Source organism: Misgurnus anguillicaudatus, chromosome 4 (assembly GCF_027580225.2).
Source record: "Misgurnus anguillicaudatus chromosome 4, ASM2758022v2, whole genome shotgun sequence".
NCBI lineage: Eukaryota > Metazoa > Chordata > Actinopteri > Cypriniformes > Cobitidae > Misgurnus > Misgurnus anguillicaudatus.
The window spans coordinates 20,153,950-20,166,848 of NC_073340.2; the positions used below are offsets into that span (position 1 = coordinate 20,153,950).

At 38.6% G+C, this 12,899-nt stretch overlaps 1 protein-coding gene across 2 annotated transcripts in view; it reads right to left on the reverse strand.

The window, feature by feature from the left end:
* The window catches only part of mpp7a (MAGUK p55 scaffold protein 7a), a 144,907-nt gene that overhangs the window by 54,118 nt on the left and 77,890 nt on the right, over positions 1-12,899 (reverse strand). For both annotated transcript variants that reach the window (XM_073866920.1, XM_073866919.1), the window contains exons 7-10: positions 4,420-4,501; positions 4,205-4,290; positions 3,770-3,844; positions 413-609 (exon numbers count right to left, since the gene is read on the reverse strand). In XM_073866920.1, coding sequence (XP_073723021.1) covers positions 413-609; positions 3,770-3,844; positions 4,205-4,290; positions 4,420-4,501 — 440 coding nt within the window. The remainder of the gene's footprint in view (positions 1-412; positions 610-3,769; positions 3,845-4,204; positions 4,291-4,419; positions 4,502-12,899) is intronic.

Sequence of the window (12,899 nt, forward strand, 5' to 3'; positions counted from 1 at the left end):
GCGTGAACGTCCAAAGTGGATGTGAACCAGTGCTATCATTGTCTGTCATTACTCATTCCAGGGTAGACAGCCACGGAAATCCAAAGTATTTTGGCAGAATGGCTGAGCCCTCTTGCACAAAAAAGTGGGGAAAAAAATGACAAGAAAGATAAAAAAACAGAGGAAAAGTAAAAAGTCATTCCTTTCATAGTAGGGAGTGAAACAGTCAGGTTGTAATGGAGTGGAAGAATTCTTGAACGATCGCACGAGAGAGAGAGAGAGATGGAGAAAGAGTGATGGATGGACGACAGGAGAAAAAGATATATGAGGGGACTGGACAGAAGATGGACAGGATAATGGAGTCTGCTGAATTTAAAACTGGCGATACTGAAAAAAGGGAACAGTTAAAGAGAAATGAACAGCGTCGGCTAACCTTTCCTGAAAGTGTTTTGAAGGGATGAGTCCAGCGCGCGGGTTGCCGTTGCCTTCTTGTTTGGCTTGCCACCAAGTGGCATCGTCCTGACTCATAATCTGCAGGATTTCTCCTTTTCTGAACACCAACCCTGCCTCCTTGCAAGGGATTGCATTATCCTCTGCTGGATTATAGTCAAAAAGTGCCCTCACGAACATCTAAAAAAAGAGAGAGAGAGAAACTGAAAGTATTACTAAAAAAAGCAAAGAGTGGATGATGAAAGGCATAAAATGAAATGAGAGAAGGATAATGGAGACAAGGAGAGAGCAAAAACACAAAGCAATTTCATTTAAATCACATCTGCTTTATCCCTATTTTTAAAGCATGACCAACTCAAGGTGCATTCTGGGTAACAGACCAAGACCTGGCGCACGGCACTGTGGCTCTCTCTGATTGGTCAGGAAGGTCAGGTTAATCAGTGCCGCAATCTGCTCCTCTAACTTTCCACACACGTATTGTACTTACGATCCGCTTGGGGAAGTCATGCGATTCTCTTTAGCCTTTCGTTAATGAGGGGCATCATAAGGTGCTCTGAGGATTGGTGTAATAAAGCAGATAAATAAACTAAAGGACGTCTCAAAAAGATAAATAGCCATTGTGAAAAAGAGTGGGAAAGGGAGCTACATCCCTAAAGTGCCGAGCTGTGGCTTGTGTTGATTTAGAGAGCTGCGTGTGCCATATAGAAAAATGATGTCGGAGAGGAGAACATTCCCCACAAACACACCAATACATCCTGAGGGAATTTTTCATCTTTCTGTCTCGCACTCCATCATTTTTTATCCCTCTTACACACATGCAGCCAATTAGCAGCACTTCAACATATTCATTACATGTGCGGAAAACAGTAAACTATGGTCACTGCATAACACACACACACACACAGACAGACACACAGACACAGGTTATGACAGAATTCAAAACTGAAACATATTTAAACCATTACGACAGTAAAGGAGTAAAACAGATCCACACCACATGTATAACCCGCATTACACAGAAATAGAAGTGAAGTCTAAGTGAGCCACCTAGTTTTTCGAGACATCAGTGATGTGTATCAAGATTCCCCATATCCTTTGTGGAAGGGACAATTAATTTAGAAAGAAATTGGAGAAAAACAATTATTATAAATATTAGAGATTTTAAGTAAAAAAAAATTCAGTTAACCCAAACTTAAAAGTACACTTCATTTTATTTGAAGGATTAGTCAATTTTCTTAAAAAAAAAAAAACCCAGATAATTTACTCACCACCATGTCATCCAAAATGTTGACGTCTTTCTTTGTTAAGTCGAAAAGAAATTGTGTTTTTTGAGGAAAACATTCCAAGATTTTTCTCATTTATTGGACTTTAATGGACCCCAACACTTAACAGTTTAAATGCATTTTAAAATTGCAGTCTCAACGCAGCCTCAAAGGACTCCAAACGATCCCAAACGAGGCACAAGGGTCCCAGATAGCGAAACGAGTGTCATTTTTGACAAGAAAAATAAAAAATATGCACTTTTAAACAACTTCTTTTCTTCCTCCGGCTGTGTGGCGAGCCAGCGCGACCTTACGTAATTGCGTAATGAAGTCGAAAGGTCACGTGTTACATGTATGAAACGCACATTTGCCGACCAATAAACTGACACAAAGGCATTAATTAGTATCATTCCACATAAAACAACGTCGGAACGGTCCTCTTTCTCCACACTTGTAAACACTGGGGCGTAGTTTCTATACGTTATCCGTGACCTCTTGATGTGATGACGTTTTATGTGAGGTCGCGCTGGCGGGTCACAGGACCGGAGGAAGACGAGAAGTTGTGGTTTAAAAGTTTTCTTGCCAAAAATGACAATCATTACGCTAGATAAGACCCTTATGCCTCCTTTGAGTCCTTTGAAACTGCAATTTGAAACTGCATTAAAACTGTAAGTATTGGGGTCCATTGAAGTCCGTTAAAATAAGAAAAATCCTGGAAGGTTTTCTGTAAAAAACATAATTTTTTCTCGACTGAACAAGGAAAGACATCAACATTTTGGATAATTTTGGTGGTAAATTATCTGGATTTTTTTTTAAAGAAAATTGACTAATCCTTTAATATTTCAGTACACTACACATAAAACTACTGCTTATTATAAGGACTGTTCAACACATTTTTTATACTCTACTTAAAACTTCTTTTTACCATTAAATTTTTGTTCACAAGTCACAGAAATAGATTTTGTGACTTATGAAAATTTAAGACCACTGAAAGTGTGATGACACTGAGCTCAGTGCTGACTTTCACACAATCATAGTTTATATGATTAAGCAACACATATCCGACCCACAACCTAAGCACAGGCAATACACTTCTAAACAATGGTAAGCACAAAACTAAAAAATAGCAAACTCTTCTACATCTCCAACATAAATAAATGTTTAACACTACTGAGTCTTTTTCTTTACTGAAAACCACATAAAATATCACTTAATTTCAAAAAATGCTTTCGTATTGCAGGCTCATGCAAAGCATGCCGGGAACTGGAACTTTAAACTGAAGTAAATTTGCAGTGCCAGACTCTTTCTTAGCTTATCTGGCAAATTGACTTATGACAACCACAAAAAGTTTGTAATTATTTGCAGTGTTTGTTACAATGAGGCTGTGGTGTTGAAATTACTCTATTTGCAGTTTTTTGACTCATTTTATTTGAGTTTGTGGATGGTGAACTCGTTGTAAACACGTAAAAGTTTTAAAGTTTTATACTTTTAAAAGTTTAATAAAAATTTTCACAGGTTTGAGTACATTGTACTGTTCAGATTTACAGTGTAGTTTAATGTTCAGTATTAATGGTCATTATATGAATGGATAAAATTCAGAAAATTTAATCTTCAAAATTTAGTTAATGCAAGATAATATAACCACCAAACTATCAGTATCGGCAGATATTAGTCTGAATAATCGGCTATCAGTATCAGTGGAAAAAGTTCATATCAGTGCATCTCTAATAAATATACTTAGTACTGCAAACTACAAATTAAATAAAATATGCTATATCTTCTAATTTTTGTGTTTTCCTCACACTTTTTCTTCTCATTTTTGTGTTTTTCTCAGTTAAAATGCTGCCTGAAAAGCAGTTACCTATATAGACAGTGGGCTGCATAGCAACTCAGAAGGGTTTGGAAGAGCAAGGGAGGTCGTATTTGAACTGGACAGAAGCTGAGAGCTTTAGTGCAAGTGATTTGTTTTGAGGATAAGTGGGAATGAAGGCTCATCCATCAAGTCAGCAGGCCGTAGTACACATTCAGAGGAAAACTCCCCCACAGAGTAAAACATCCCATATCGTAGTAAATCCTACCTTGGGATGCTTGTTTGGCGCCTCCTCTTTGAGGCCTGGGACCACTTTAAAGGTGATGGCACCTAGTGACTGTGCCTGCAAACAGAACCAAAAGGCACAATTATATACATTTAAAGGTAAAAAAACAAACAGTTAAAGATAAAATGAAACCATATTTCCTTATGCAATAAATCTCTGTGCATGATGTCATTAATTCATCATAATCTTTCATCAACTCTACACTTGAGGTTTGTTGACTTATCCAAGCCTTTGCTATTCAAAGGGACTAATGATTTTAACCAATAATATCAAAACATAATATTTCCGTCCCTTGCTTTAGAGACCTGACATTACATTTGCAATTCATCTGGTTACCGTTACAGGCCCATAAAACACACCTCATCTTTATACAAGTCTTACAGACAAACAGAAAAAATGTGTGTATTGTAAATATACCAGGATGCTGATTATTTCTTCAGGTTTTTTGTCATCTACAGGAATGCCGTTGACCTCTTTTAGCACGTCCCCAACATGTATCAGCCCTGTACACAACAGAGCAAGAAAGTGAATAAAAATATATGTAGGGTAACTAAACTAACACCAAAGCTCTACGTGCTGCTTCAAGTTGCACCACATTAGTATTCAAATAGAAGAAATGCGTCAATGCTCACCACTTCTGTCTGCTGCTCCGCCCCTCATGATGCGCGCCACTACGATCGCACCCATGTGCTCGTCCTTCTTTATGGTGGCACCCTGTAATGCACACAAGATCAGTGACAATGTTTATGTTCACATCATTGTGTCCATTATATTGCAGTTAGGACGTTGGTTGCAACCCTGATCAAACTCCAGAACCGAGTTTGGGCACCCCTGCATCAGGATATTGCACCTGTAAATCTCAATATTGAATTTGACATTTACATAAAGAAAACAAATGACCAACTTCTAGTTCTAAATATTCATGTGTGTGGGACTGTGTATGTTTTATGAGTGCATGACATGAATGAACACGTTGGCTATGTTTACATGTAGGGCTGTCACAACAATGAAATAATCGTCTCATCGCAATTGTTTGACCTCATCCTTATGATTTCAGACCACCGCAATGATTGCACATCTCTCTAAAAAACACAAGGGGGAGCTCCAGCGCCTGTATAAACGAGACAGTATCAGATTCCTTTTAAATATGCATTATGTGTATTAATATTACTGACAGGTAAACCTTGCAAAAAATTTAATTTCAATAATCACAACATTATGTGAAAATTATTTCATAAACAAAGAAGAAAAATATATGAGAGAATTAAATGTCAAAGCAATAAAATTGACAATTAATCGTCATAATTGTCAAAGCCCTAAAACAGCCAATTAATCACCATAATCGCCACAATTTATCACGCCCTATTTCCATGTACAAAATGTTGTCAATCCGAGTGAATATAATACGATTGAAGGTTGCGACAAGAGAGTTTAGATGCACCCTAAACATTGCAATCTGATTAAAATGTTTGTTTTCATGTGCATTTTATATAATCCATAACCAAACATCTGCGCAAGCTCACAGCCAGGGTTGCCAGGGTTGCCAGCTTTGCGTATCAAAACCATCCTTATGGACATTTAAAACTAGCCCAAAAGAATCCCATTGACTATTCACAGTCCAAATACCAATAACTAAGTAAATAAATCCTTTCATCTTTAACCCGCAGGAAAAAACAAACCACAGAGACAGTTTAAACAGTAGCCCAAATCTGAACTCAAAAAAAGCAGAAGACTTGGCAACGCCACCCAGCGCACAGCATATCTCGTCGAGTTCACGCTTTATCTCTGGATAAATGTACAAAGCTTGGAGAAAGTTGTTCTTAAGAAGTTTTCAGATATAGGCAAAGAAAACACAATTTTCAAAAGGCATGCCACTATTTTATTGCTTTATGTTGCCTAATGTTAAAAGTACACATGAACGCTGCAGAATGTACAGCGTGTGACCCCATTACCTTAATAATGTGTTGCCATTACCTTGCTATTGCATTTTTCTGTGATAATGTGAGACGTAAATAAGAGGTAATTATAAGACGTGAACTTGAGCACAAATGTTCTGCACATGTGCACAAGGTATTTTTGCATTCGATTGAGAAAATACTACGATTCACACATTTACATGCATACTTTTCACCTGATGATCGCATCACAGATTGGAGTACACCACCCCTTTCAATAAATGTGTTTAAATTAAGGCTTTTCAATACGATTGAGCCATCATTACAATTACAAACAGATTATTTGGTTGAATGTAAACGTACCCAATGACTCAAACTGAATGACTAAAGCATAAACTACATGTCGCTACAGCTTGCCAACAAAACGCCAGCTGAGTTTTATCCCGCCATCATACATTCTCATAACAGAGGCACACATGGCCAGACGATCACATCATGGGCCATCACCGAACAACGCACAAACACACAGCGAAATTAGACAGTGAGATTTAGGCAAGAAGCGAGATTCCTAAACGGGCTTCACGCACACACAAACACGTCAGACAGCCTGAGTTTTGTTTCTGTTTTCTGCATCAGCGTCTCCGAGGTTGTTATTATTTCTAAAGCACCCGTGACACTGGATTAAGGTGTGCTGTACATGAAACTCTCCTCGTGCTAGCGTGCACATTTAAAAAGCCTCTCATTTTATTTGTCTGACGGCTGAATAACCGACCTTCCACGAAAGCTGTTCCACTGACACATGAATGGGTTTCTTTAAAATTGCAAACACCAAAGAAAGATGCACACACGTTGTCTTTTATCTGCACTAGCTCAGGATGATGAATAACCTGTCCTCAAAGCCGCTTCGATGACTCGGTCACCTATAATGCTTATGTGATGTGAAGATCATGGCTAATATACCAGCTCAAGGTCCTCACTGATGTGTTAAACACAGGCTCTGTGATGGAAAGTGCAGCCCGTTGTTGTCGTTTCCTTCAGAAGTCTCTGAATATTACCTGTTGATCACATAATAGGACCAATTTGGTGACCTGGAAGAACAAGGCGACTGGCCCAGAGCTTTAGGTGGTGACAGAAACCAGTGATTAACTTAACTGTTTTGGCTCTACATGAGTTGAAGCAGCGCTATTTATCACACATGTGAAACAGATAAAGAAAAGAATCAGACTACGGCTATACCATTTTAATCAGAAAAATGTGGATGGTAGGACTCGTCAAGTAACCTCAATGACTTCACATTTACGCACATTTGTGTGTTTGGCAGACACTTATCTAAAGTGATTTACAGTGCATTACGGATATACATTTTAGTAAAATGTGTTCACTCAGACTGAACCCACAGTCTTGGCATTGCCCGCTCCATAATCTACCAGATGAGCCGCAGGAACACAAACCAGTGCACTGGCCAGTTTAATTAAGAGTGCAAGGCATTTTTCAAGATGGTTATTACATTAATACATCATTGCACAAGGAGCCGGTCAAATTGAGTGTTGAGTGTGAAAAGCACAGAAAGTCTTGGATGAACACACTGCTTTTATGAACACAAAATCACAGCATGAAAACCAAAATCTCGGTTCTCTTGCAAACGTCTACCTGCTATACCTTCCAATAAATTCAATTCATAATTACTACCATCATTCTCCAAAAGCAGAAGTCACGTAAGAAACTCATTTAAGCCTCCTGTAAAACCCTCTCACGTTAGACAGCTTGTAGAAACTGCTGAAATTGTTGAGTACATGAAATCTGTATTGTATGGGCTATTGGTTAACTATTTATTTGTATGATACAGCTGCAAATAAGTATTTGAACACCTGAGAAAATCAAATGTTAATATTTGGTACAGTAGCCTTTGTTTGCAATTACAGAGGTCAAACATTTCCTGTAGTTTTTCACCAGGTTTGCACACACTGCAGGAGGGATTTTGGCCCACTCCTCCACACAGATCTTCTCTAGATCAGTCAGGTTTCTGGCCTGTCACTGAAAAACATGGAGTTTGAGCTCCCTCCAAAGATTCTCTATTGGGTTTAGGTCTGGAGACTGGCTAGGCCACGCCAGAACCTTGATATGCTTCTTACAGAGCCCTTGGTTATCCTGGCTGTGTGCTTCGGGTCATTTTCATGTTGGAAGACCCAACCTCGACCCATCTTCAATGCTCTAACTGAGGGAAGGAGGTTGTTCCTCGAAATCTCGCAATACATGGCCCCGGTCATCCTCTCCTACATACAGTACATTCACCCTGTCCCATGTGCAGAAAAACACCCCCAAAGCATGATGCTAACACCTCCATGCTTCACAATAGGGATGGTGTTCTTGGGATGGTACTCATCATTCTTCTTCCTCAAAAGACGTTTAGTTGAATTATGACCAAAAAGTTATATTTTTGTCTCATCTGACCACATGACGTTCTCCCATGACTCCTCTGGATCATCCAAATGGTCATTGGTAAACTTAAGACGGGCCTGGACATGTGCTGGTTTAAGCAGGGGAACCTTCCGTGCCATGCATGATTTCAAACCATGACATCTTAGTCTATTACCAACAGTAACCTTAGAAACTGTGGTCTCAGCTCTTTTTAGGTCATTGACCAGCTCCTCCCGTGTAGTTCTGGGCTGATCACCTTTATTAGGATAATTGAGACCCAACGAGGTGAGATCTTGCATGGAGGGAGATTGACAGTCAACAGTGGACCTTTTTTCACCAAGCTGCTTGGCAATTTCATACATTGTGATCATACATTGTGATTTCTGGAAAAAATCATACATTGTGATTTCTGGATTTTTTTTTAGACTATGTCTCTCACAGTGGACATGCACCTACGACATGTTAAGTGTACTCGCTTAATTTGTGCGTGAAAGCTGCACCTGAAATTCTAGTCATCGAGACATTCACAAGGAAATTCACATCATGGGAGGGCGTCTGCTGATCCGCTCGCTTCCTTGTTATCACGTCACTACTAGAGCAAGCTCCTGATTGTTTAACGAGGCACGTTTTTCCGTCAAAGTTCAGTTTTTTCAACTCGCCTTCTTTACATTGACTTAACATTGAAATCACTCGCGCTTGACGCCTCTACCGCGGCTGGTGTGAACGCAGCATTAGACTTTCAGGTTGGCAGGTTTCATTTAAGCAGCTATGCGCATCCAGCACATTCAGAAGCAGGATTGGCCTTAGACAGCCCTCCCTGCCTGAGACATGATGGACGTCCTCCAATCACACATCTACTGATGAGGGGAGGCACGCTACGCTAGGCTGACTGTCCAAACTCATCACACAGGCACTATTTAACCATCAGGAACTCCACCTCTCTTAGTCATCCTCAAACTCACACTGCCAAGATCATCCAAAGTGCAACTTCATTCTCACAATAAGAGTTAAGAGCCAGCGGAAATGAGCGGGCTCTTTGATTGATCATTTATCATTCCTTTGTTGCTGAGTTATGTCTGCCTATTAAAACAGGATCTATAAATAGACTTTATTGAACAGACCAAGATCCCCTGAATAATTAGAGAGAGTAAAATTGTCTTAAGCAGAGACTAGGAAGCAGAGAGGGAGTAAAATGAAGCAAGGCAAAACCAGAGGCCATGGCTCTTTAAATTATTCAACAGTAATGTGACCCACAGCTGCCAGTTGTGGAGGTGACCGGCTGCTTTTGTGGAGACATAAATGGTTACGACTGTTATTATTACTATTAGAAGGCAGGCCAAAACTCTGTACAGAGCTCAGAGAGCCATGCTTCATCTGAATGACTGACATAAACAGAAACATCAGGAAAACATCGCAGGAGGACAATTCAATTGTGTTTTTATTGTGTGATCTAGTAATAAATTTTGTTGTTTTCAAGATTTAAAAATAAGTTGGACTGCTTTTTCTTGCTTTGCCAGCTATATACATCTTTTTAAAATGACAGATTAGTTCTTGAAAATGGATAAAATGTTTTAAGTTTGCCATAACATCTATATATTTTAGATACACAATGACTTTCTGACAGAAATTCACTTGCATGCCTAAAAACAAGTGACAGTGATTTCATTACTTTCATTTAATTTTAACAATTCTAATAGTTTTAAACAATTTTAACAAAATAGTTATCTAAATAATGTCACCCCATTTAAAGCAGCCTAATTTGCAACACAGCAACGATAAAGCCATCACAAACCAAATGTTAATGAAATAATATATTTTACAGTTACGTTTGCTGAAAGCAATTTCAAGGCAAACCTGAAAAAAATTCTGATAAGAGAAAAAACTGGGCTGAGACAGGATGAGTGTCTGACACAATTACTTCAAGTTTCTGCAAAGTCTGGAATTAAATGTGTTCTCAGTTTGTCGCACCACAGAAAAATGTGTTATTAACCATCCAGACAAATTTGAATGATGAAAAAACGCCAAGTAAATAAAAAAAGTTGTCAACATCTTGGAAAAATATGCAGGATTCTCTGCTCTCAAACGCTGGGGCCGTATCTGCTGTCAGCATTGAAACCACCCCTACTTATGGGAAAGCTGCAGTTCAGTACTACACAGTTCACAGTCTTTCTAATGTGTTTCAGCAATACACTCTCAGAAATAAAGGTACAAAAGCTGTCACTGGGGCTGTACCCTTTCAAAAACTACAACTTTGTTCCTAAAAAAAAAAGTATATTAGTACCTTAAAGATATTTGTATCAAATGTATACATATCTGTACCTAAATGGTCCTTTTCAAAGGGTACCGCTAGTGCTGCACAATTAATCGCATCGCAATCGCGATGTCAGCCTGTGCGATTATATGACAGCAAAATGTTGCAATTATATTAAATAAATAAATGTGTGGACTTGTTAACACAAACTTTCTGATAACAGTTTGATGATTTTCCTTGCTGTTTAAAAAAAGAAAGAAAAACGAACAAAAAAGGCAGTGCACGTGTGGCATGCAGGTGTGTGGTGTGCGTCGTTGTCACTTATACCAGAGCGAAGATGGATGTAGAGGAGATTGACAGTGATCTGGTAGCTAATCTATGTCTGTTGTATGGCGGTATTTTGGATTTAGGATTACTGAAACTGAGCAGTTGCTACATCACGTGGCAATACGAAAACATTTCTAGTTTTACAAATACACATTTTAGCATTATCACTAAACTGTGTGTGGATTTTTCTTAAAACCCATCAAGTTGACTCATTATACCATTTAGTATAATTGCAATCGCACATCGCAATATTAGCATCAATAGCCGCAATGGGAAAAATTACCCAAATCGTGCAGCCCTACCGTCAAAATGACAATATTTGAGTGTATTGAACCCCTAAAATTTAACTGTACATGATTTGTCCTTAAGGTACACAATAGGTCCTTAAGGTATAATCTTTTTCCTTTAATATTTTTAAGGTATATATTTAAATAAACCTATGACGGTACAGCCCCAGTGACAGAAAAGGTATAGTTTTGTACCTTTTTTTCTAACAGTGTACATTAATAATGTGTTTAGAAACAGTTCTCTGAATTTACTTTACACAGACTTTAAAGAGCACCTATTACAATTCTAAAAACAAAGTTTTTTTGTGTGTTTGCTATAATATAAATAAAAATAATACCACTTCAAGTGCAATTTAATACCTACATTGTACCCATTCGGGTAGAATAAATAATTTTTAATAACGTAATATACCTTAAAGGGGCAATCAGTAGGATTTTAAGTGTTTTATTAATCAAAATCAATGTCTTTATTCATAAATATGTCCTCGTTGGTGTCAAAAAAACCTCTGCCAGTGATCTGACTTTTCTTTGTAAGCTTAGAATTTCTCCTCTTTACTTACATTGAACGGGTAAGTCCAAGGAGACTTTTGTGCCGTTCCGCCGTATTGATAAACTATAATAGCAGAGAGGGACAAAAAGCACTAGCCTACCAACGTGTTTCCACAACGCGTTTTCATTCAGAACACGTGAACCAGCTGCAACGGACAAGGAGATCAGTGATTACATAACGGCTACCGTAGTTGCAACACGCATTTGGAAAGGGGAGGTGCCAGAAAGCACTGTTCGTTTGAATGCAAAATACAATTCCACCACTAGATGGGGGTAAATCCTACTGATTGCCCCTTTAAATAATTACTATTTACAAGTGTTTGAACATTCATGACAACGTGCCTCTGAAAGGCTGAGTCCAAGGCCCAAACGGCCAAACCCTTATCATTACCCAACAATCAAAACCAACAATCAAATAGATTTAATAGATTTAAATGTACATTTATAGATTTATTGTAAATTTAAAAATCCCTAAATCAGGTACAGGCAACTGGAGGGCCAGGGGCCACATGTGGCCCTTCTCTTTATCTTGTGCAGGCCGCCACGTTTTAATATGACCATTATGTTGGAGAAGGTAATTTATGTTAAAACAATAGCCTTGTTTGATTCATGCAATAAGCTGCAAACCAAACAATAACACCAATTTTAAGGTATTAATTTTTTGCTGAAAAAACAAAATTAACCATGAAAATGCAACAGAAACCCCTTAAAATTTGCGTTATTGTTTGTAGCTTATTATTGCATGGATCACACAAGACTATTGTTTAACATATAAATTACCTTCTCCAACATAATGATCATATTAAAATGTGTCTTCTCTACCTAGATTTACTAGAGACGGATTGTGGAACCGAAGATTGTGTGTGTCACTGTTGTGCAGCTGCGAGGGCATAAAGAGAGTCGAGCGAGCGCTCATCCTAGCCTTTGCTCGCGTGACTGCGTTTGTGCGTTCTGAGCAGAGGTACGCTCTCGGGAGGACGTTTTTCTGCGCGTGAATAGTATTCTGCGAACACGCGAGGATGCTTTCCCGCGCTTGAATAGTGTTCTGCGTGCTCGCGAATATGCTTTTCCGCACATGGATAGTGTTCTGCGCTCATGTCAAATTCAAGACTTTGAGGTGAAATTTAATACCTTTTAAGGCCATATTATGGGAAAATAAAATTTAATACTTTTTCAAGACTTTTAAGACTCCGCGGGTACCCTGTAAATGCACTAATTTTGTACAAAGCTCATCATTCTGAAAAGCACAGTATCCTCCGATTGGCCAGCTAACCAGTACGTTGTGATTGGCCTGAATACCACCGGAGATGTGACTTTCATTACCTTATTTGGAAGATTACTCCAAAGAGTTAAAGAGCTCCCAAGGGTCCGATTCACGATTTTAC